The sequence below is a fragment of the Phascolarctos cinereus genome, unplaced genomic scaffold (genome assembly GCF_003287225.1).
Source record: "Phascolarctos cinereus isolate Bilbo 61053 unplaced genomic scaffold, phaCin_HiC Scaffold_5;HRSCAF=322, whole genome shotgun sequence".
In the NCBI taxonomy this organism is placed as follows: domain Eukaryota; kingdom Metazoa; phylum Chordata; class Mammalia; order Diprotodontia; family Phascolarctidae; genus Phascolarctos; species Phascolarctos cinereus.
In genome coordinates, this window is record NW_027555958.1 from 150,208,628 (window position 1) to 150,234,208 (window position 25,581).

The 25,581-nt window shown below is 36.3% G+C and overlaps 1 protein-coding gene across 5 annotated transcripts in view; it reads left to right on the forward strand.

The window, feature by feature from the left end:
• Positions 1 to 18,145, forward strand: part of CDK19 (cyclin dependent kinase 19) — a 202,207-nt gene extending 184,062 nt beyond the window's left edge. For all 5 annotated transcript variants that reach the window (XM_021008144.2, XM_021008146.2, XM_021008145.2 and 2 more), the window contains 5 exons: positions 3,841 to 3,913; positions 7,261 to 7,358; positions 8,213 to 8,291; positions 9,008 to 9,280; positions 13,600 to 18,145. In XM_021008144.2, coding sequence (XP_020863803.1) covers positions 3,841 to 3,913; positions 7,261 to 7,358; positions 8,213 to 8,291; positions 9,008 to 9,280; positions 13,600 to 13,731 — 655 coding nt within the window. In that variant the 3' untranslated portion in view covers positions 13,732 to 18,145. The remainder of the gene's footprint in view (positions 1 to 3,840; positions 3,914 to 7,260; positions 7,359 to 8,212; positions 8,292 to 9,007; positions 9,281 to 13,599) is intronic.
• Positions 18,146 to 25,581: the final 7,436 nt, after the last annotated feature.

A 25,581-nucleotide genomic window follows, 5' to 3' on the forward strand; every position in this document is an offset into this window, starting at 1 on the left:
CTCCAAAGTGGTTGGGAGTGTGTTGAAGTGTAATTTAACAATACAGAAAATGGAATAATTGTTAGGGGCAGAACTTTATAACTATAGAAGGATTTAGTTGATGCTTTAAAAATGGAATGAGAATCTTCAACAAAATGAACAGAAAATATAGCATTTAGAATCCAAAAGGAAAAGAAAAAAAATTAGAATGAGAAAATGGATTTCAGGAAAGCTTCAGTCAATTAACTTAGAGAAATATTAGTTAAGATTTTAAAACTGGTGAATACTTCTTAAATTTAAATCAGTCTCAAGATCCTACCTCATTGAGAGGAAATCAAATGAAAAGCTTAGCTAAACTTAACACGCTACCTGAAGTACAAAAGAATATCCGGAATAGAGTTACAGGTTCTTGAGGAAAGGTACAAATAAAAGGAAAGATAGGAAAGCCAACAAACATTTCAGGACCCTTAAAAGGTAATAACATTGCTTTAATTACACTCTAATGGATCTTATTATCATGGGTATATTCTACAGAGATGCAGGTTAAAACCACCTCCATGTCTACTCATCTTATACAACTCTTTTCCATGTCTTTGAATTAGTTCACAATAGAGAGTCTACACAGCATACTAAATACTGTCTTCTTAAGGTCTCTTGACATTGTGAAGATATCAGTGGAACAGTGATCTTCTGTTAATTATTTCTTGTCATGTGACCAGCTTATCTTCTTTTGAAATCATAACATTTCTTTGATGATATCTTTGATGATATTTACATCATTTTTTGTGATCCCTTGTTTGTAATGTGTTACAGTCTGCTTGTATCTGTGTACCTCTCCATTGCTTTTTGATGGATATTATACTTTAATTCTCTGGAGACTAGTGTTTCCTCCTTTGCAGGCTTGCAACAATGCCAGAAAAATGTTGGTATTAAAAAGATGAACTCTTGTTTCAAGAGAAGTTTGGGCTCACTAATAGAACCTAACAGTTTCCTAAAGGCAATTCAGCCTACTCTCCTCCTATTCAATTTTGTGCCCAGCTTATTGCAGTCTCTGTTCAAAATATTATGCTGATAAATAAGGACTATAAATTATACATCCAACTGCATATCATACTCTGGACAGTTAGGCATTCTTCATCTGCTTGGTCTTTCCTCCACATATAGTTAAAACCAAAACTCCTTTGAGTGATTTTAGATCTTATTTAGGAAACTCTTCAGTGATCTGAGGCTTAATGCAGTCAGGATTATGTCATTTACAAATGGCTTCTGGTGGACCTTACCATGTATACAAAATCCTTCTTTGACTTGGGCTATGCATTGAATCTCCTCCATAACAATGTCAAATACCTACCATTACAAGCATGCTTCTCCCTGTTTTATTCCTTGCTTGTTATTAATGATCATAGAGTTGTCAAACAGAATTTTCTCTTGTGATATTTTTCAAGGAATCTTGTATAATTTTCACATATGTATGGATGACATCTTCTGGAAGAGCCTTTAAGGTAGCATTTGTTTTCCCAAATTAGAGTTTTTATAGTTAACAAAACAAATTAGCATCTAGAGATCTAATACTCAATCTCAGTCAATTGTGTGCCTCTTTTGATTCTTGTCTTAAGGAAAGTTTTCATAAGGTATAGATTTGAGGCTTCTGTTTAATTTCCAAGTCTGGCCCCTCCTGTTGCCTTTACTCATCTTTCCATTGAAGTCATAGAATATCAAAGTATATATTTTAAAAGGTCTTATCAAGTTGCAGCAAGTAGAATTTCTCTAAAGTAGAATTTCTCTACCTCTTCAACTTGGTATATAAGCTGCAGTTGTTTTGTCAGTGGTCTTTTTAAAAAACTTTAGAAATTTTCTAAAGTAAACATGACCAAATGCCCCCATGAAATGATGGTTTTTATTGTCTTTGAAGGTACAATAAAATAAACCTGGCCATTTCCTTCATGTTTTTGACAAAGAAGAACCTGTGCACTATCCTTCCACTTAACTGCAGCTTAGGTTTAATTATGGCTAGAATGTAGATTTAGTTCCTTTAGAAATATATTTACTTGTTCATCATTGGACAAGAGTCTCAGTGCATTTCTTATCATTCCTTGCCCCCCCTTTTCTTTTCCTTGCCCTCTTTTCTACCACTTTGCTACCATCATTGCAGAAACTGCCAGCGGTCAAAACCATTTTAAATTTTTGTTAGTTTCCTGGGTTGCCATAGCCAAAGAATTTATTATTAAGTGGTTGGCCTACTTTAATCATATTAGGAGAGAAAAAAACTTTCTACTTAACTAGGAGTTAGCATTAGGTGAGACTGGGTGATCTTAGTCTAGACATTTAACCTGTCTAGACTTCATTCAGCTCACTTGAAATAATGCCATTGGATACAGTATCTTACCTATAGATAGGGAGTTGACTCATGATCTCTTGAAGTCCCTTATAGCTCTCATATCTATAAAAAGAAAGAGGATGCTCATAAAGAAGTCAGTTACTTTTTAAATGTCTTTCTAAAATGTGAACTTGAATCAGCTCATTGGAGCTTAAAGTGAAAAGAGGAAAGGAATTGGCTAAATTGACTTTAAAGACTTGAATATGTTCAGATAAGCAAGGCCCATAAGTTACATAAGAAAAATAAGTATAAGTAATTAACAAGTGTTATTACTGTCATTAATTATCCCTTTTCCTTGTATCCCTATGGCCACATCCTTGAGATAATCAAACCTAAAAGATAAGAGGAAGCTGCAATTAAGTGGGACAGTGGTTCACAGGTTCTCCTTGGACAGACAAAGGAATTGGCCAAGTTTTTTTGCGTGTGTCTCCAAAGACAATAAGAAACATCATTTCATGGAAACATTAGGTCATGCTGTTTTGCAGTGTTCATGATAAGTATTTTTAAAAAGTTCTCTCGCAAAATAATTGCAGCTTATACACCAAGTTGAAGAGAGAGAGAATTTCTACTTTAGAAAATTTCTAAAGGATAAAAATGCTTAAACAAGAGGCTACTTTAGCAACAGCTTTGGTAAAATACTGCCCTGGAATTTACAGACTGGTCAACTGAATTTTGATAATCAGAAATCAGTCATTTTATTAAGCACTTATTGTGTGCCAGTCACTGAGCTAAGTACTAGGAATACGAAGAAATGACAAAAATACTCCTTACCCTCAAGGAGTTTACATTTTACAAATCAGTCTAATAATCCAGTAAATGTTTATTTGCTGCTCTGTGCTAGGCATTGTGCTAAGCACTGGGGGTATAATTATTAAAAAAAAAATGAGAAAGCCTCTGCCCTCAAGGAGCTTTCAGTCTAAAGGGGGAGACAACACACAAAAGGAGGCAAGAAAGCAGGGCAGGGGTGAGGGTTCTAGAGGAACTGAAGGGACACCAGAGATGCCTCGTTCGACCGTCTTAAAACTAGGCAGAGAAGAAGATGCAAAGTAAGTAAGCTAAGTCCAGTGTCTGTCCTCTCAGAAGGAAGGCATTGGGAGGAGTTTGGAACTCTGCCCTCTAGCCCTTCAATCAGAATGAAAACACCTGGTTGGATATGGTACATTAGGAGGCCTCAGTAACAGGAACCTACAAGTTCCTTTTTAGGGGCCCAAAAAAAGAGGAGGTCTAGCATGAGGAACAAGGAAATACAGATACTAGTCACATTTCCACCACCCTCAACCCTATTCTCATTCATTGCTCAGATAAACATTCTTTTACTGAATGTACATGCATGTAAGAAAACCGGCCTTGAGATCCACCATTAAAATGAAAAGTTGTATGTGTTACAGGTGACAAAGTATGTAATACTTCTTTCTGGTGACAGATTTTTTTTAATTAGAGATTTTTATTACTATTGAATTGCACTTTTTAATGTGATTTTTCAGGTATGCCAATAGTAGCCTCATAAAATATATGGAAAAACACAAAGTGAAGCCTGACAGCAAAGTTTTCCTTTTGGTAAGTTAATTTCTTTAAAACATAATTTATCATGGGAAAATTACTACTACTCCATTGCTTAAAAAAAAAATTCATGAGAATGGGAAGGAATTTTATGTTGCTATTGATATTTAATATTTTATTGAACAATTTATAATCTTTATTTCCATTTACAAAAATTTATGGTTGTAGTAAATAAACAAACAAACCATAGTTTTGCAGTGATATGGAGGTTGCATGGGAAAATGGAGGACCCTTTTTTCCTTTTTTTCCCCCCCATTACCACTTCCAGGTGTGGAACTTGGTCCATAGTAATCTTTGAATCTCACTTTTATAGAGTTTTAATCAGCGGTAAGAGCTTGTTTTTACTAATCATCAAATCCATAGCACACCCTATTAAAGAACTCAGCCTGTTCATATCTATTATTATATTACCTCCTTAGCTACAATGACTTCAGTGCCATTCAACTGTAAAATGAGGATGATAACAACACCTACCTCAAAGGGTGGCTATGAGGATCAAATGAAACAGTATTTCTAAAGAGCTTAGCATAGTATCTAGCATACAGTAGGTGCTAGCTACATAAAAGCAGATTCTCTTTCTTCCCTTCCCATTTCTCTCAAATTCCTTCCTCTTCACCTCAAAATTTTTCTTTATCTTCTCCACCAGCATTTTTGACCATTCTTTCCCTATGTTTTGTTGCCTCCTTTTTCCTTCTTGGAGAGCAATATCCTTCCTTTTCTTTTCCAAGGTTCTTCAGTAGTCTTCTATTTTTAAATCCCATACCATCTCGTCTCTTTGAGAATCTTGCTTTATCAGTAATCTCCTATTACATCTCCTGCTCATGATTTCCTGTCCTAAAACCTTCTAATTAGTGTCCTCTCTCCCTTCTCTCATCATTTTAAGTGTTTCAAAAAAGTAGTATGCACTCACTGTTTCTACTCTATTCATTTATTACTATCTTCTTTGCAGTTTGATTTCTATCCTCACTACTTTACTGAAACTGCTTTCTTATCTTATAATTGTTAAATCTATATCTTTTCTCCCATTCATTTCTTATCCTTTCTTGACCTGGGTTCAAACCATGCCCTGGATACTTTCTAGCTATGTGAAGTTGCAGGGGAAACTCGCTTGACCTCTGTACCTCAATTTCCTTATCTGTAAAATATAAAGTTGACTTGATGTCTTCTCAAGGTCTCTTCCAGTTCTAAATCTATGATTTTGTGGTCTATTACCCTTGATCCTGTGGAACACCACCGTTTCTTTGAAATGTTTCTGATATGCTTCCCTTTTAAGGTGTTAATCAACAAGCAGTCATTAAATGCTTGCTATGTGTCAGTCCCTGCGATACAAAATCAAAAATGAAAGTTGTACTCAGAGAGCTTGCATTCTATCAAAGAAGATGATATATACATATAAAAGTAGATGCAACACATACAAATACACAAAATAAATATAAAGTAATTGAGAGAGAGCCACCAGCAGCTTGAGGGTGGGACATGGGGAAATCATGCTGCAGTGAGCATTTGATTTGAGCCTTAGAGAATTAGGGATTCCCAAAGATAGAGATGAGGAAAGAATTAATCAAGGAATGTTGACAGCCTTTGCAAAGGAACAAAGATTGGAGATGAAATGTCATGTTTAAGAAACCACCAGATAGCTAGTTTTACTGGACTGTAGGCAATGAGAGTGGAACAATAGTGTGGATCCAGATAGTGAAGAACTTGAAATACCCAACAGTAGCATTTGTATTTGATTTCCAAGGTAATAGGGAGCCACTGGAGTTTATTGAGCAAGGGCATGACATGGTAAGGCTTGTGTTTGGACATAACACTTTGATACTGCTGTGAGCGATAGATTGGAGAGGGTAAAGATTTGAGGTAGGGAGGTTAATTAGGAGGTTGTTGCAGTACTCGAGATGAGAAGGGATGAGATTCTAATTAGAGAACTAAAGCAGTAGCTGTTTTGATCTCTGTCCTCTTTGGCTTTTCTTCCTCCTCCTGTTTCTTAGATGAGGGTGGCATTGTTCTGTTTTCAGCCCATCTCTCTTCTCTCCCTGTACTCTCCACTGGTGATATCATTGATCTCTGTGGCATAAACTATCACTTCTGTGCAGATGCCTACCTGCCAAATCTGTATCTAGGTTGTGTCTGTCTCCTGATAGCACTAGTAGCTACCTCCTAGATAGTCCTATCCTAGCTGTCTTGCCACTCCTCAAACTCAACAAAAATGGCTCCTTTTCTTGATTTTCCTGTATATTGACTGCGCTGGTAATCCCTCCCAATCACCATGAATTAAAACAAGATTCTTATACTACATTCCTGTCTTTCATTTCCTGCTGCCACCCTAGTTCAGGCCTGAGTTCCTTTTTAGTTCACATTCATTTCTCATTTCCTCTCATCAGGGGCTTCCTAAATCAACAGGCAGTCATTTAAGTGCTTACTCTAAGTTCGGCACTGAGATACAAAGACAAAAATGAGAGTTTTTTTTCCTCTAATCTTTTTCTAATCCCTGAACGCTCTCCTCATCTATCTTAAACTGTAAGCTCAATAAGACAAGCAGCTGTGTTAGTTTTCTTTTGACTTAACTTGTATGTGTAACACCATGCCCTGTTAATACATACTATACCCTCAGTAAATGAAGTTTGAACTTAATTTGATTTATTCACAAGCCATTTCTATGACATCGATGCACAGAAATTCAATGTCTGGAACAAAGGATCATACATTGAGAGCTAGATGAGATCTCTAGGGCCATCTAGTCCAACCACTTTATTTTGTTGTTGTTATTCAGTCTTTTCAGTCATATCTGACTCTTCATTACCCTGTTTGGGGTTTTCTTGGTAAAGATACTTGAGTGGTTTGCCATTTCATTTTACAAATGAAGAAATAGAGGTAAACAGGGTGAAGTAACTTGCCCAGGGTTACATAGCTACATGTCTGAGGCCAGATTTGAACTCAGGTCTTCCTGACTCCAGTCCTGGCACTCTATCCACTGTGCTACCTGCCTGTGAGCTTAAGTAATTTGCCCGAGGTCATGCGGGTAGTAAGTGTTAGAGGATGAATTTGAATCTTTGACTTCAAATTTCCCTTTCTTTTTTTTTTCTACTGTGCCACCTATTTTGACTTGTTGTGAATTCATTTCTAATAACTGCCATCAATAGGAAATGATATAAAGTCCTCTAATTACTAATTTCTGTCAATTATATAACCATGTTATATAAGTGAGTCCTGCTCCTGATGAAATGAGCCATAGTATACCTTTGTTAAACACACACACACACACACACACCCGCCTTAGGATAAAAAACAAATTTAATTCTAAATATTCATTCCATGAATTGTCTCTTCCTCTCATGTCCCTGTAGCTTCAGAAACTTCTTACTATGGATCCTACAAAGAGAATTACCTCAGAACAAGCTTTGCAGGATCCCTATTTCCAGGAGGATCCCTTGCCTACATCAGAGTACGTATCCCACTCCACATCTTTCTGCCTTCTTTGTATGTATGATAAAACCTGAAGACAGGGGTGACATTTTAAAACAGAATTTGTGCTTGAGAACAAAAGATCTTCTCCTAAGTTTACCTTAGAGAGAGAAATTGATAGAGAAAAAGAATTTGGGATTCTGGGCTCCCTTCCTCTACCTCCCCTCCCCCCATTCCTACCTTCATCCTGAAAAACCAAAACAGTTTTCAATAAGTTGTGAACCAGGGCAGGTTTAAAGTGAGGAAAACTGCAACAAATAACTGCTAAGGGAGTGTTTAGTTTTATGGCTCAGAACTGCAGCTGAAAGAGGCAAGTGGCCTCTTGTGGTTTCCCCAGCTCTGCCAGGAGCTAATAAGCCAGTGAAGGAATACAGAATTGGAAACTTGTGCTTCCTGTTCAGACTCCCTCCCTACTTAGAGAATAATATTATCATCATCCTCCTCTTTGTCATACCCACTGAGGCAATTTTATGCACTGATTCAGAAATAGAACAAATATCCCTCCAAGGGAAATTTGTTCCATTTGTTCAGGCAAATTTGTATTAAATTTTAGCTGTTAAAAATAAAAATACTTTCACTGTGGTAAGATTTGAGGTCAGAGATGGCAACTCAGCACTAAAATAACGCAGAAGTAATCTTACTTGTATTGTTGCTAATATGGAAGGGTATTGTAATGGAACACACCTAGATAGTATTGGCAGATTGGGATTAAATAGACATAGATAGAAATATGGGAAGGGTGGGCAACTGCATGACATTATTACACTCACAAGATTTAAAATTTTATAGTTTTAAGAAATAATGCATAATTATTTGTTTTATGGTGTTTTCCAGTGTGTTTGCTGGCTGTCAGATTCCATATCCGAAACGAGAATTTCTTAATGAGGATGAACCTGAAGAAAAAGGAGACAAGGTACAAATTATGTGGTATAATTTAAAGTCCTTTTTTTCTTGCCTCTGTTTCTTGTCTCCTCCACTCCTACCCCCCATAACTTTCTCCAGACAGCAAATAATAAATGAGGAGGAAGTATTATTATGCCTTAGGGAAGTATAGTTATTAATTTCACTTAGTAGTATAGGAATATGTTTCCTTCAGTTCCCAGGAGGGTCTAGGTACTGTAGGATATACCTACAAGTCCAAAATACAGTACATAAACTTATAGGCTCATGATTGTTATTTGCTGTTATCATTATTTATAGCTAATTATAGTATGGCTTATTATTAACTACATTGAATGATTTATTTTCTGACATTATTACTATCTTCTTTTAAACCACCTTTTCTAAGCAGCTCTCATCTTGGTCTTTCTTTGCCTTTGTCTCCTGGAATACTTACAAGGTAAAGATGGAAAAGACTCCCTGTAGCTATTTTTAGTCTGTACAGGATTGATTTCATAACGTCACCTACTTTGGTAGTGGTGCTTAAAAATCCTAACCAGTGGAACATGCCCAATTTGAAAGATTTCAGACTATAGTATAAATAGATCCCATTTGGGAAATGTATCCAGTTACCTGCACATCACATTTCATTCCCATTATATCTGCAAGGGAGAGTAGCATTTGAATACTCTGTAACAAAAACAATAATCACACTTGATTTTCATGTCTTGCCCTTTGATTTTCTTTAAGAATCAGCAGCAGCAGAATCAACATCAGCAACAAACAGCACCTCAGCAGCCACAGCAGGCAGCGCCACCACCGCCACCACAGCAGCAGCAGCAACAAAACAGCACCCAGACAAATGGGACAGCAGCAGGAGCCGGAGCAGGAGGAGGGGGCACTGGGGCAGGGCTCCAGCACAGCCAGGACTCAGGCCTTAATCCAGTGCCTCCAAATAAGAAACCACGGCTAGGGCCTTCAGGCACTAACTCAGGCGGGCCTGTCATGCCTTCTGAATATCAGGTATGACATTTTGCCAATTATATATTTTGTAGAATGGTCAAAATGTTAATAGTACATCATTTTAGAGGGGTTTTTTTTACTTTAATTGGTTTGTATTGATATCTTTTATTTTATACGTAACATAGATTTCTCCCCTATCTCTTCCCCTTCCTCTTCCATAGAACCATCCCTTAAAGGATTTTTTTAAAAGAAGAAACTAATTAAACATTAAAACTGATCAATACACCAAAAAAATCTGTTGTTATATGCCATGTTTCTTATCCATGACTCTCCCCTCCTTCTACTTCTCATATACCCTTTTGCAAAGGCAAAAGGCAGAGTTGTTCTTACAGCTATCTCTTCTTTGGGACTGAGACAAGGTAAACAGTGTAAGATCTCTCAGATGGACTGAGTGTAACAGTTTTGTAGACTGTTACAACTCAAGGCTGGTTACGCTAGCCTGAATAGGCCCAAGTTTCAAGTTCCTAAAAAACACATGATCTGTACTGTTACATTAGTATTAGGTAATGGCTAATGCTAAATAAGGATAAAATAGCTAGGATTGGTAGTATTATAATGAGATTCCTTGTTTCTGGGGTAGATTTTCACATTTTAGATTGTAAGGCTGAAATTCCTGTCCAGTGGGAATTTACAGCCAGTGGTGGGTGGGTGTCTCTGCGTTAGGACTATATAACCTTTGTGCCTTGCCTCGCTTCCCTTGGACTGCCGAATGAAGCAGATGCCCGCTTCTCACAAGAGCATAATAAATCTTTCACTTTATACCTAGAAAATCTCCGAGTGTTATTTTTGGGTAACTGTAGCACACAGGACCAAACTTATATTTTGTATTTTTGCAGTAATCACTTTTATTTGTTTTGTGATTCTTTCCTATATTGATGTTGTCATTGTATATATTGTTTTCCTAGCTCTGCTTACCTCACTTTACATTAGTTCTTATGAGTCTTTCCATGCTTCTCTTTATTCATCATATTTGTTATTTCTTACAGCATACGTAACATTCCATTACATTCACATATCACAGTTTGTTTATCCGTTCCCCATTCTGTGGGCCTTCTTTGCTAAAATTTTGCTATGAATGTTTTGAAGTTTCTTGCTTGGGGTATACACCTAGGATATTTTATGGGAATTTTAGCCACTTTACTTACATGGTTCCAAATTGATTTCTAGAGTGGTTTTATTCATTCACAGCTTCACCACCAATGCACTAGTGTTCCTTTTGTAAGGTATAAAGTATTATTAAAGGGGGTCATATAACCTGGTATATCAAGTGTCCCCAGCATTTGGACATATCTTTTTGCATGGAAAATGAAGGTCGGATTATCATGTTCAGTATAATTCCGAGAGTACCATGAGTTAATTATCTGTTATTGTTTGAATCTTTTTATTCATAGGCAGGGAGTGAAACAAAATATTCTCTTGATTGTTTGGGGGCCACCTATCCACTTTTGATCAGGCAATAACCTAGACAAGCAGCTAAGACACAGAAAGGAAGAAAAGGTATCTCAACTTTGGATGAAATAATGTGAACTGATTTTCTTTTAGTAGGAGACAGTGGGAGCTAGCCATAATAATGGAAGAGAAAGGAAGTCAGGCTTATAAATCCTAAGAAATAACTATTATGAGTCAGTGGAATTTTAAGACCAGAAATCACTTTATAATTATTAAGAAACTATGACTTCGGGGAAAAATAGAAGGTGAAAAACGTCATTGTTGGGAGAAAGAAAAATTAACAATGTAGGAATCAGTAGTTATGCTTTACAAAAACTTTTCAGAGTAGCAGTAAGATAAAAGAAAATAAAGGTGGAACATGAAGGAACTCAGAAAATAAAAAAGCTGAGTTAAAGAGCACAGTCCCCCAGGAAAAAGAGAAACAGAAGAACGTAGAGGAATTGGAGATAGATAATATGAAATTTGAACTAAAGAAAGAGTTCCTTCCTGGAGGAGGAAAGATCATCAAATAGGAGATAAGGGACTAGCATGAAGAGGGGAAGAACAGCAGTTAGGAAAGACATAGTAAATGGCTTGCTTACCTTTTTGGCTTTCCATTTTGAAAATTTCAACACACTTCTTTGTTTTCCCACACTAATCTTCACTGAAAATTACAGATTCAATGCAAGTAGAACTGTAATGCCTGTACTTTGTATCAGTTAAACTAATAAACACTTCAGATTTGATTCACTAAAAACAGTTTGCCTATTTCAGCAGTTAGGATTAAAATGTTCCATCATCTGTATGTGTGTTGTGTAAATTTAGCTTACTTGCTTTTTTTTCCCTTAAGGTCTGTTTGTTCCCAGCAAATGAGCAACAGACTTAAATCATGTTATTGTGTCATCTTTATGAATTTGCTGCCATTTTTTTGTTTTAGTTAAGCAGTTAAATGATGAGAATACAACTTAAATTCTGAGTTTTCCCAGCAGAATTAAGAATGGTTCTTGCTATAAAGCTCAAAATTCTTCAGTCCTCTTTTCTTTAGAATTACCACACCATCTGATAAAGCAAAAATCTTCTTTATGTAATGTTTCTGTGTAGTGGATAATCTGTCTGCTGTTTCTTTTATTACCCATTTAAAGGAAAGAATATTCTTTGTTTCTCATCCCATATGATTTGCCTTCTACCACAGTACAGAATCTTTTTTTTTAACATAATACCGAAGGCCTGTTGTTTTGCCGTGTCTAATGTATTAACCCAGAAGTTTTCTCTAGTGTTTCTACAGTAATTATAACCTTATAATTGTTTGGTATTAATCTTATAGTAATCTGGTTTCTATGTTTTGTCATTTTAGACTTTTCAAGAACTTATCTTCACATAGGATTTGAAATTTATCATGAGCAGTACCATATTACATAGCAAATTTAACATTTATGGCTTTCAGAAATACGATGATTAGCAGTTTGTCATGGACCACTGCGCTAGTGGTATAAAGCTCAAGGCTACTAATGTATCTTACTCAAGTCACCTTAAATTCTAGTTTCAACTGACACTAAGTCTATGTAATGTGACTTGAGTAAGATACATTAGTAGCCTGAGCTTTAGATTCATGGACTAATAGACTTTTTAGAGCAAGAAGGAAATTTAAAATCAGCAAGGCCATCTTCTTTATTAAAAGGAAGATAAGGAAAAAACACCCTAAAGGTTAAGTGAATTGCCCACAATTATATTATTCAGAAGTGCTGGAGCTGAAATTTGAATTCAGATCTTAGGACTTTAAGCCCAGTTAGTTCTCTTTCTACACTGGCTTTTCAAATGATTGTGAACGTCACAGTCCTGATCTTATTTAATTGGGTGATTTTTTTCCTTTATCACAAAAGTTAGAGCCTTCAGTTATCTTTTGCAGGGAACCTGTATCTTTATTTTAGTTTGTGGCAGTAGTTGTACTGTGAGTGAACTTTTGAGAATGCCTCAGCAATGAGTTGTGGTCTAGTACAATCAGTACTTGTAAACTAGGCATTCTGGTATTTATTTAGCTAGAAGGTATCCTTGAAATTCTTGCCTTTAGGACACAGAGGAACATATTAGAATTATATGCTGCTAAGTCACATCCTAACATAAATTGTTGTCAGTGTCTTATGAATGGAAATAATTAAATGCATGTTATAATAAATTACAGAGTAGTATAGTTAAGAATTTCAAAGTTGCTAAGACAGCTTGCCCATGTTGTAAGTTATTACAGTTATATAACTGAAGGGGAGGGGAGGTTAAAAAGGTATTGTCATATTGTTTTTCAGCAAGGCTATTTTATTGTACTATTGCTTTGGGTCATATGTTGCAAATTAAGTTTGACAACTAGTGTTGAACACTAGTAAAAGGACCTCTTTACCTATTCTTCTCTCCTCCTTCCCTCAATGACACCTCAAGGTCTTCTACATTTTTAAACTCTGAGTTAAAATTCTTCTGTGCACAATGTTTTCCTTCTAAATTTCACATAACAAAAACCACCCCTAAGACTCCTTGGAATCAATAATGCCTTCTTTCCAACAATCATTGAAGCCACCTAACCCTGTTCTTTATCCAGAGATGTTTTTTTTCCTTCCTTTTTTAAATGTTTTCCAGTCAGAAAGGTTAGGGTTGTGAGAGATTAAAAAACAAAACCGTGTTGGATATAATAATATGCCTACATATTATTTAGTGATAGAAACTTTATATACCTGACATATATATATCTTTTTAGAACCACTTTATTTTACTTGTTTCCCTCTGAACCTGGAGCCTGATGATGAAAAAGTTCACTTACTTTCTCTCTCCCCCTCCCCCTCCGTTGTTATTATAATTAACACTGAGAACAGTCCCTCTGACAACAATTTCCTTTGTATTTTTCGTAGCACTCCAGTTCACGCCTGAGTTACCAAAGCAATGTTCAGGGATCGTCTCAGTCCCAGAGTACCATGGGCTATTCCACATCATCTCAGCAGAGCTCCCAGTACCATCCAGCTCATCAGGCTCACCGGTACTGAGGAGCCCGGCAGACTCCCCTCAGCATGGAATGAATGAACCAAAAGTCAAAGGCTCCAGCAATATGAAGGTCACAGTGAGAAGAACCAAAAATGCAAACTGTGATATAGCTGAAAGATTCTTAAGTATATGAGAAGAGCTTTATTGACTGAACATTCTGCGGTGGACTTATCAACCTTCTTTACTAGCTTAAAGAAGGTCCTTGTGAAGTTTCCCAGCTCCCTTCCCCCTGCATGTGTTCCATTGTGGTTACTCTGATAAAATGTCTGATCTAAACCCAGCACTTAACTTTTCTAACCTTCAGCATTGTTTTGAAGGATTCCTGGTGCACCTTTCTCATGCTGTAGCAGTTGTCATGATTTGATCTTTTCAAAGCTCTTTAATAGAATTTTAATGTTTTAGATTGGAATTTCAGCTGTATATAGTTTTATACTAAGCAAATTGGTTCAGCAACACAGGTTAAATGCACGTTTTTAAAGCACTACCTTGTTTTCACAGGATGTTACTGTTTTGCTCATGGATGTCACGAACAGAACATTTTAACTATTCCAGAGTATTTACTGATTGTTTTTGTTAGTCTAGTTTTCAGGGAAATTAAAGGGGGGGGGCACGAAGAACCCACAACAGAAAAACAAATTTTAGGTCCTTGCAGTTATGCTTCATGCTAGTGAACTGAATACCAATTAAGAGTTTGTGATTGCTATGTTAATCATTCATATGGAGCACCATTTGTAGAGTCATTGTCTTGTTCCATATAGTTTTCAATAATTAAGTTTCGTGATTTCAGTCTATTTCTAGGGCATCCTTTAATATAGCTAAGACCACCTTAACAGAGGTTTCAGAACTTTGGTTGAATGTAGTCCTCTGGCCATTCATACCAGCCAGCAAGAAAAACATTTTAACTACCTTAGGATTTTATTAGAAAGGAGTGACTGTCGATTAAAGGATGCATTACTTAACCTTTCAAAGGAAATTTTTATGCATATTGTATATAAAGTTGGCTTCTCTAAAGATTTATCCATTTCTTCAATTTTGGCCAGCTTACATAAATAGCTTAAATAATCAAAGTTAGTTAAATAGAAGTTTACAAGCTAATCTTTTAAAATACAAATTTGATGATTCCCTTTCATTTTTGCATTAGATATAAAGTAACTATTTCAAAAGCATGTTAAAACATTTAGATTTTTTTCATGTTTAAGATAAGTATTATGTATACATAATATTGCTGTTGTTGATGCAACTTTCTATTAATAGGTTTTACATTGCACTGAAATATTTCTTTTGCCCCTAGGAGAAAACTTTGTGAGTGTGCCTAAAACCTATAGGCAGATAAGTGTAAGACTGTAATGGCTATCATGAATATTCCAGTTACCATTATCCTCAAATCTGACACTAAAAATCCCATCATTGTCTAGTTGTAGGAGCCCTGGCTCTTCAGAAAAGTAATGATTTGGGGAAGGCATTTTTTTTAGTCTTTATAAAATGATATAAAAATTGGCAACTCTAATCACAGTATAAAAGGGAAAGTATCTGGGTTCTTCAGAATGCTTTTAACCATGGAAGTGACACCAGCCTTATTTCACAAATTTCTTTTCCAGAATTAGAAGTAACCTTGATTACTATATACAATTTTTTACTATTTGTGAACTCATCTACCTGGTTTTGATAATCTGGGTCCCAACTCAAGTAAAATAAGACTTTAGATAGAATCCAGTATACATTTTGCACTAATGATGTGTTGTTATGGCCTGCAGAGGGCCTTACTTCTCTCAGCATAATGTTTATAATTAATAATTAATCATTTATAAAAACTATGAAGACTAATTATAGACCAGGCCGCAGGCTGCACTCAAAGCAATTTTCCATTCTCCCTAATTGTTTTTTTTTTCTTTCTTTTTCATGAGAAAGCAGCTACTAGCCGGTGTCTAGTACAGTGCCTTGCACATAGTAGGTATTCAATAAGTGCATGTTGAATTGAATCATTATAGTCATGCCAGCATTATAAGTTTATCATATACAGTGAATCACATTATAAAGCTGTCAGTTAAGTAATCATTGAGCACGTACTATGTGCCTAGTGTTGGACTAGATACCTTAATAAGATGCAGAACCCTGGTCCAGGTCCTAAAGGGGCTTACGTTTCTAGTTGGGGAAATAAAACTAGGGTGTCCTTTGTGGTGGAGAGTTCCACACCTTCTGATGACTGCCTTATAGGTAGACTTATAGCAGCAAGGTCCTTTAGGTGTTAACCAGACCCACTAAAGATGGGTTCATATTCCAGTTTCTGATCCTGTAAGCAAGCAGTGTTCTATTAGAGAGGTTCTGCTGTGTATCCAACTTCAATAGAGAGAAAGCACCAAATTAAATGCAATGAAAGGAAATTGTATTTGGAATGCTAATAAAGGTCTTTCAGTAATCCTCTAGTGTCTGTTGTGGCCCAGGCTAAACTAAGTACTTTAGGGAGTTAGAAGGAAAGTACTCCTGTCCTAAAGAAGAGATTACATTGCAGGGGAAATAGAACAAAGAAAGAGCAAAAGAAACAGGAGCCAAAATGTAATGCTCTTTAGTACTTGGGACATTTGCAAACATTTCACAGTACTGTGTATGTCATGAGTTTAATGGGCTGGTACTAAATTTTGTCTCTTACACACACACACACACACACACACACACACACACACACACACACACACACACACACACACACACACACTCTGCAGCCTTGTTAGTGATTACTTGTTTTACAGTCTAACCAAGCCTATTAGCTCTTTTTTTAATCTATCAGCATTTTCTTTTTTTCCTCCTCTTCTGGTCCTGCCCCATCAACACTCATTCTCACTTTATTTTTAGAACAATTTTAGTTTTGCTTTAATTTTCTTTATTATTTCACTTCAAAGGGGAGAATTTGAAAACACTGCGTTTTTGCATTTGAATTTTCCTATGCCCAAATGAACATAGCTTCATCTGAAAATAAGGTAGATACTTCTCTGTATGCTCAAGGGTATACAGAGACACCCAAACCAGGGTACTTAAAGTTAAAACAGTAAATTAAGTAAAAACAGACATTTGGGGGGGCACATTAGCTGTCATTCCTATTGCAAATCATCTTAGAACAGCTTTCTCTCTGGTTTTACAGTGAGATGAATGTATATCTAGAAGAAAGGTGTTCCAGAATTCTAAGGTATATAAGAATAAAGGTTAGACTTCCTCCTGTCAGGGCTAATATAATGAGGTTGGAATTACCTTTGTAAAAAGATAAATAATGCAGTAACTTGCAAAAACCAAGGACTAGTAAGTATATTTTTGTACCTGTGTGATTTTTGAAAAATGACTTAGTACTTGGAATTTTGGCCTTCTGCATAGCTGGTCTTTTCCCTCACAAAAGCATTTCACACTTTGCAGTTAAAAATAGGAAATGACATTTGCTTATTTATTTGTTTATGGCCTGGTTCCTTTAGTAAAACAAGAGATCACTCCCTATAATGATGTGATTGTGTTAGTTGAAGGGGTTAAAAAAGAAGACAGAAAGGGGAATCAGATTAGCCACTGTCTACTTTGAGTAATTGTATGTAGCAAAAAACAACCATATAATGAAGGAAAAATTGTATGAAAATTGCAAATCCTGCCTGCACTATATCTGTGATACTATCTTCTTGATGGGTGAGGGTTCAGAAATAGCGTTCCAAAAAGAGTCTTGAAGTATTCAAATACATGTAACATTTTATATAAAACGTAGCAGCTTAGGTTCCCTTTATAAGCTTCAGGAGTGGTCCACAAATATCATTAAGCAAAGATAATTGTTGTAGGATTAAAAAACAAACAATGTATTGTACATAAGGCCATACGTACTCTTTTATGATATCACTACAAAGGAGTGATATGTATTACTATATGAAAAAAATCCTTAATGCACTGTTAATCTCTTAAATATTTAGTAAATTAATACTATTTAATTTTTTTAAAGATCTGTCTGTGTAGACACTAAAAGTATTACACAAAATGTGGACTGAAGATGTCCTTTTTAATAGCAATTTAAATAATTTTTATATGTCATGTAGTATATACTTTCCAAATTGCTCTAGTTTGTATTTTCCCATGTTTCCTATTTGTGAAAGTGTGCCTGTTTCCTCTTTCAATAATTACATGCACGCATTATTCATTTTCTAATTATTACATGGAGTACTATATATGCTTTTCATGCTACCGCAAAGGTTTGCTGCCCTAGTCATGTAGTAGCCACAGACAGCTGTGCCCCTTCTGATGGGTGTGCAGGAAGAGCCGCTTGCTTACTTTCGAGTTAAGAGTTTACTGCATTTGAGTTGTCTTGACATCGTTCTCGAAATGACTGTTGAAACTAAAATGAGTTAATTGCATTTATTTTATATTCTCGGTTGTAATAAAATTTAATTGACTTTGTTTCTGTGTGAATTTTTTTAATCTGAAATAATATACATTTGTAATAATAATAAAAAAGGAAGTTGAGATGTGATCAGTGTGCTTGCAAGTTTGTAAAGATTACTGGGATTGCAGAGAGTGTAAATGGTCTTCCACAGAGCAGCAATCTGTAATTTTGTTTAGGAGGTTTATGATATCACAAAACCACAGAAATCAAACTTGCAAAACCTCAAGGATAGAATTAGAGATTTTTTAAGTGCACTTAGGAAAATGTCCTTGTTTTTGTATATATGAAAATATAAGGCCATTTTCAAGAAACAAAAACAGTTAAAAAGTCCTCTTCACTAGGGATTTTCTCCTATTTTATGTGTTCTGTTTTTGCGGGATATGCATCTTGTGACTAAGCAAGTTAATCTTACAAATATTTTCTGTTTACTACTACATGATGAAATGAACCAAAAGTACAAAATCAGTAAGTATAGCATTTCTGCTTCCATTTTAGTTACTCGTGTTCCCAAGTCTGGGCTGTTATTTGGCTAGTTGTAATATGGTGCGTAATGAATGTTCAACACTGTGTTAATTGTGTTTGATTCCCTACTAAAGGAAAAAAACAGGCTGAGCCCCACTTGGGCAGAAGTTCACGAGTGGTTAAGCAGAACTTCTCACTACTACTACAAAAAATTCTGACAGCAGGCCATTAGCACCATACTGTAGGTGCAGGCTGAAAGCATGTTGTCATCAGTTTATATCATTTGCTATGCCTATTTGTAGGAAGGAGTGAGCCACAATTGGGTCAAGGGAACAATTAAACTACCTATAATATGGCTCTCATTTGCTTTTTCAGAATAGATGCCTTCAATATAAAATAAAATTTAGTTAAGTGAATCCCATTTTTCTATCAGCTTAAATCATAGGATTGCCAATATCTTTCCCAAAAGGAAAAAAAAATTGCCTTTCCAAACCCAGTTAAGTAGCACCTAATGCTAACTATTTTTAAATTCAGAATTGAGTGGAAAATGAAACAAAATTATGAGAACTTCCTAATGCCCCTAAGAAGTCATGTCTTATTAGCTGCCTAGTAATAGGTATTGTTTCTTTTACTCTAAAGAATTTTCTGATTCCAGTGCTCAGACATTTGAATAGTATATATCATTCCAGGTAGTTTATTTTCTTAGGTAAAAACCAAGACAAGTTAGAGAAAAGAGGAAATATATGCGCTAGTTTATGACTAATTATGACTAATAAATATTCAGAGAATGTACAGTCTAAAGGGGTTTGTGTAGACATCTGTTTCTGTCATGTTAAACTACATGTATTCGTAACATTTCTTGTTAATTGAATTTATTCATGAGGATATAATATGTCCTGGCTTCATGACTTGAACTTATTGAAGGCAGCGAGGTATTCTCTTATCTCCTCATTTACTCCTTATTAACTATTTTTGTTCCATCTTTCCAGGTCTAAAGACCATTATTCCTGATAGATTAGACAGAGCAGAAGAAAGTTCAATAGAGCTTTCTTCCAGTCACCTTTTGTTCTTATTCCATCTACCTCAAGCAGGATACCCCTCCTTTGATCTTATTCTTGGTAAAAACCTAATTCTGAAACCTCTTTTCAGTGTCTTTTAGTATTCATTGCCAACCTCAAACTAGTTCTGAGTTTTAACACTTCAGATTTTTTTCATCCTCAGTTCTGCCTCAGTTTCCATTTGCTATCCATGTTTGTTTTTTTTTTAAAATCTGTTGATCATTATGTTCCTTGGGCATCCCCTTTGGTCTCTTTAGACAAGTCTCCTTTTAGTCATCATCAGAATTGTTTTTGTTTATACAGTGATATTGTTCTTCAGAGTAGCCCTTCAGATAACTTCTTGACTTTTTTTTTGGAGGGGGTGCAAGGGAGTCGGGGTTAAGTGACTTGCCCAGGGTCACACAGCTAGTGAGTATCACATGTCTGAAACCAGATTTGAACTCAGGTCATCCTGACTTCAGGGCTGGTGCTCTATCCACTGCACCACCTAGCAGCTCCTTCTTCAAATAACTTCTATAGAACTTTAAGCCCAGGAATGATGATAATGATGATGTTGATGACAATGACAATAAATAATAGCTAACTTAAAAGGCTTTAAGCTTTGTAAAAACTAATGCATATATTTCTCATTTGAGCTTAATGACCACTCTGACGTTGGATATTATCATTATCCATCTTCTGTAGATGAAAAAACTAAGACTTAATGACTTTCATGGTGTCCCACAACTAATAAATGTCTGAGGCAGGCTTGAAACTCTGATATTTCTAACTCTAGGTCCAGCACTATTCACTACACCACCAAGCTGTCTTTCTCTGAACACTTTAAAATCCACTTTCCAGGATATAGGGTGAAGTTTTCCAACCTTATTTTACTTTTATGAATTCCAAGATGGCATGGTTATTTCCTACCAAGATCCCTATCGCTTCTTCATTATGAGTCAGAATTAGGTCCGAAATAACTTACCATCATTATATGTTCAACCTTTTGAAGAATTGAAATAATGATCATTGAGGCAAGTCAGGAATTTATTAGCTGCTCCACTTATAGTAGAAAAATGCTTTAGCAGACATCTGAAGCCCCTACCACTGCCTTCATGCCAGATTTATGATATTTCAAGGCATCTTACCTCATTCAGAGCCACATCTGAATGTGTGGAGGTAGGGGTGATGGGTAGGGGAAGATCTGTAGCATTGTTGTTCAGTTGTTTTTTAGTCCTGCCTGATTCTTCATGACCCCATTTGGGGTTTTCTTAGCAAAGATATTGGAGTGATTTGCCATTTCCCTCTCCAGGAAACTGAGGCAAACAGAGTGAAGTTACTTGCCCAGGGTCACACAGCTAGTATGCATCAGAGGCTGGATTTGAACTCAGGAAGATGAGTCTTCCTGACTTCAGCCTGGCGCTCTTATCTAATGTGCTGCCTAGCTACCCCAAAATTTTTAACTTAAACCCCAAATAAAATGAACATCTGCATAGAATAAAAACAGAACTGTGCATGAATCCATAAGTCTCCACTATATACAGCTTGCTTTTCTAAGTGTCTAATATATTCAATCTAAATTTTTTCAAAATTCTTAAACTTTGTTACAGGAATTTTTTTCTAGTATGTAATGCCATTCCACCACTCTTCTGTTTAATCTGTTCCTTTGAACTCTGTTACCATATTCCAGTCACTTCCTAAGTTACCATTGAGCTAGAATTTACCTGCTTGTGATGAGAACTTTCTCTTTGTTGTACCCATACTGTATGCATTTGTGTATAGATGACCGAGGCCATAAATATTATAACTGCCCCCACTTAATGGATACTATATCTTATTGAGTTCTGGACTATTTCTAACTATTTTTCTTCCTATGCCATACCTGTTATTCTTTTATCTAGCTTAGCAGAACTAACTAGCTCTTCTCTGGTTCTTTTCAACTCTAAATCTTATGATCCGAAGATATATGTGGCTGTTTCCACCCTCAGTTTTTAATTCAGAGCTCTCTTGATCAGATCTGTAAGTCTCCAGGGAAAGAAATTTTTACTAGCCCTTATTACAGCAAGTCACTTCCTGGCAAAGAATCCATCTTTTCTGTACCTTGCACAGAAATCAAAATCCTCTAATACTATCTTCTTAATCAACTATTAATTCTGCCCCTCTTTTCTAAAATGGTAGACAACCATAAAGAAAACACCAGAAGGCCTTACCTGGTACCATACCCTCTCCTTTCTACCTTGTATTTTCTTTGTATTTATTCCATACCTATTTTTTCTTACATTTTTATATATTTATCTGTAGACAGGTTTCCTTCCTGGACAGAATGTAAGCTCCTTAAGAGCAGGAACTTTCATTTTTTGTTTTTATATCCCAAGAACCTCCTGTAGTGCCTGGCGTATAGAAGGCACATAATAAATTCTTCCTGACTGATACCTGGTGCTGATCCCCCAATCATAGAGTTTGTAGATTATCTACTCTACCCCTTTGATTTGTTCTTACTCCCTGCCTTTTATTCATTCCAGTGCCCCCAGTCCTTAGTACTACAGAAAGCAAGGGAACGGAAAAAAGGACAGAACTGTTCTAATAAAGGTAGGTAAAAAAGGATGACTGTTGTCCTTTTATTTTCCTGTGAATTACATTGCTATTCTACCTTAATTAAATCTTTTGTTATTTAATTTGTGGTTGCTTCTGAGTCTGTGAATGCATGCACCAAAATGGGGGCCCAAGCTGTGATTTATGTAACTACCCCCCAAATACCCCACCCTTAAGCTAGAGATAACTAGGAGCCCTACAAGCGAAGGTAACTCTAGGGAATGTGCTACATGTTGTGCTACAGTTAGCCATATTGAATTTGGCTTTGAGTGAGACAATCTGCCTCCATCTGCAGAATTTTATGTAAGGAGTGTGACATGGTCGCATTAAACCCATGTCTGTGTGAGTCAGGCATTTTTGCCCAGTACTGTAGCATTTGTCCCCAGGTCTTTTTTCTTTTTTGCGCAGCTTTTGCCAAAGGAGGTGTTAAATATGAGGCACAGTAGAAACTTCATGGGAGGGTTTTCATGACAACCAATTTCTACAGCCATGGAAAAGTTCCTCATTAAAGTGGAGCAATATGGATTGAAACTATTGCTTTGATGTTGTTTAATAAGCAGAACTAATTCTCACCTTAAGGAATCTATGTACCAGATGCATTAGTTAGTTAATGTCCTCCAAAACATTTGTTTATTACTGTATAGACATAACCAAGTCAACAAATCAAGTTAACAAGCATTTATTAAATTACCCACTATGTGATAAGCACTGTGTTAGTGCTTAGGGTTATAAAGAAAGATTTTTAAAGACTTAACAAAAAAGAAAAGCCCAGTCCTTCCTCTCAAAGAGCTGACAGTCTAATGAGACGACATGCAAAACGACTGTGTACAATTAAGACATAGACCGAATAAATAGGAGATAATCACAAAGGGAAAAGCACTAGTATTAAGGAGCATCAGGAAAGGCTTCTTGTAGAATTTTAACCAAGACTTGAAGGAAGCTGGGGAAACTAGGAGGAGGTGATGAGGATGGAGAGTGTTCCAGACATGGAGGATAGCCAGGGAAAATGCAGATGGAGTGTTGAACGGCAAGGAAGGCAGTGTCACTGTGAAGAGATAATTTATGAAATTGGGGCTGGCATGCCTGGTTCTTTGGGTACTCGCCGAGAAAGACCACGATTGGCAGTGGGAAACAGGGCAGCAATCACACTTTAATTAAATACAGAGGGTAAGAGGGCAAAAAGCCCAGAAAGGCAGAGACAAGCCGCAAAAAGTGATATAGAGGCAGATGATGGTGTGGGGACAGGGAATGGAATGGTGAAGGAAGGCAGAACAAGATGAGGAGGGGGAGAGGCAGAGATTATCACTCACATCACCATGGGCTAGTATTGGGAGCGTGGACCTGAGGGAGACGGGATCAGTGTTGAGTGAGTAGGGGGCAGGAGTTTGAGGTTTCATTTTTATAGGGTTTTGGTAGCAATAGTTGTTTTGAAACAGACCAACTCCTATCCATGCCAGTTTGCAGTTAGTTCATTAACATATTGAAATCATCTCAAAGTTATCAATAAAACTTGAAAGTTTTCATCCCAAAATCATCAGCACCTTGTTGATATTCCACTGGCTTGGAGCTATGGAGATCTGGATTTTGTCTAGAATTTATATATTGCAGGACCAGAACCTTGACAAGTAGCACCTAGATGGTTTCCCCGATTTGGCACATATTACCAGAATGTGAATTTTAGTTAATATATGATACAATTTTAAGTTATGCTCCTTTGATCTTTGAGACTTCCAGGTTCTCCTTTTGCAATCTTATTTCCTGTTATTACCTTTATACAGGCTACTAATAAACTTATTTTACTGACTAGAAGGAGAGGGGATGGTCAGGAGAACCAGAACAAGATAAAATTTTAATACAGAGTATGAGAGAATAAGATATGAGAAAACAAGAAAGGTAGGGAGGGGCCAGGTTTCAAAGGGCTTTGAAAATCAAATAGGCAATTTTATATTTGTAAGGCTAATAGGGAGCCACTGGAGTTTATTGAATAAAGAAATCTGGCCTGCTCTTCAGGAAGATCAATTTAACAGCTAAGTGGTGGATATACTAGAAGCATGAGAGTCATTCAGCTGGGAGACCAAAAAGGCTCTTGCACTTATCCAGGTGTTAGGTGATAAGGACCTGTACCAGGGGTGGTTGCATTGTCTGAGGAGAAAAGGATGTCGAAGGAGTTGTTAGAGTAAAATTGACAGTCCTTGGCAACTAATTGGATATGGAGAGTAAGAGAGAAAAGTTGGGAATGACATCTATCACTAAATTTCTCTGTGCTTTAGTTCCCTACCTATTAAATAGAAGGACCTCATCCTAGCCCATTGAGATTCTTGGTTTGGGATGCCAAGTGGTGTTAAAGTCTAGGCAAGAGAAATGACTTAAAAACTAATGAACCAAGAAAAAAATGCCAGCTTCAGCATCTAGCTAGGATGGAGGTAAGAGTTAGAAGATGAATGAGGATTGATGTGACTGAAACCAATATAACTTAAGTGTGCAGGAATGTCAAAGGTATGGGAGAGAGTCATATCAGTCAGATACAAGCACTCATTGTGTTGTGAAAATTAAAATGCTTCATTAAGATGCAGTCCTGTTTTTGTATCACTATCATTTTCCAAGCCAGTAGAATTCTCCTTTACAACAAGTAAGTACAGTCAAACAAATCATAGGTTAACCAGGATTAAATATGTATGCTTCATATTTACCTGTGGTCTACTGCCTCTCTTCTGAAAAGTAGGAAACATACTTCAACATCAGTCCTCTGAAGTCTAATGTATTAGTCATTGTATTAATATGAGTGTTAACATTTTAAAGTTTTCTTTTCCTTTATGTTATCGTGGTCATTGTATATGTTCTGCTACTGATTTTACTTTCTTTGCTGTGTCTCAGTCACACAGGTTTTTCAGCTCTCTCTGAATTCTTCATTTCTTACAGTGCAATAACATTCCATTTTTCCACTTATAGATCACAATCTGTCAGTCATTCCCCAGTCCACAGGCACACACTTTGCTCCCAACTCTTTGCTACTTACCAAAAGTTCTATTAATTTTGTATGTTTGGGACTGTCCCTCTTTGTCTTCCTTGGGCTATATGCCTTAGTAGGGGTATCACTATATCAAAGGATACCTCAGTTGTTTTACAGAACAGTTAACTTATTGCAGTTCCACCAACAATGCATTAAAATGACTGTCTTCCCACATTCCCTACAACATTTACTGTTCTCATCTTTTGTCATTTTTGCCAGTCTGATAGATGTAAAGGTAAGTCATAAAATCATTTCAATTTTTTTTTCTTATTTTAAGTAACTTGGAGCGTTCTCTCACATGGTTGTTTATATCTTGGGTTTCTTCTTTTGAAAAGTATCTGTCCATGTC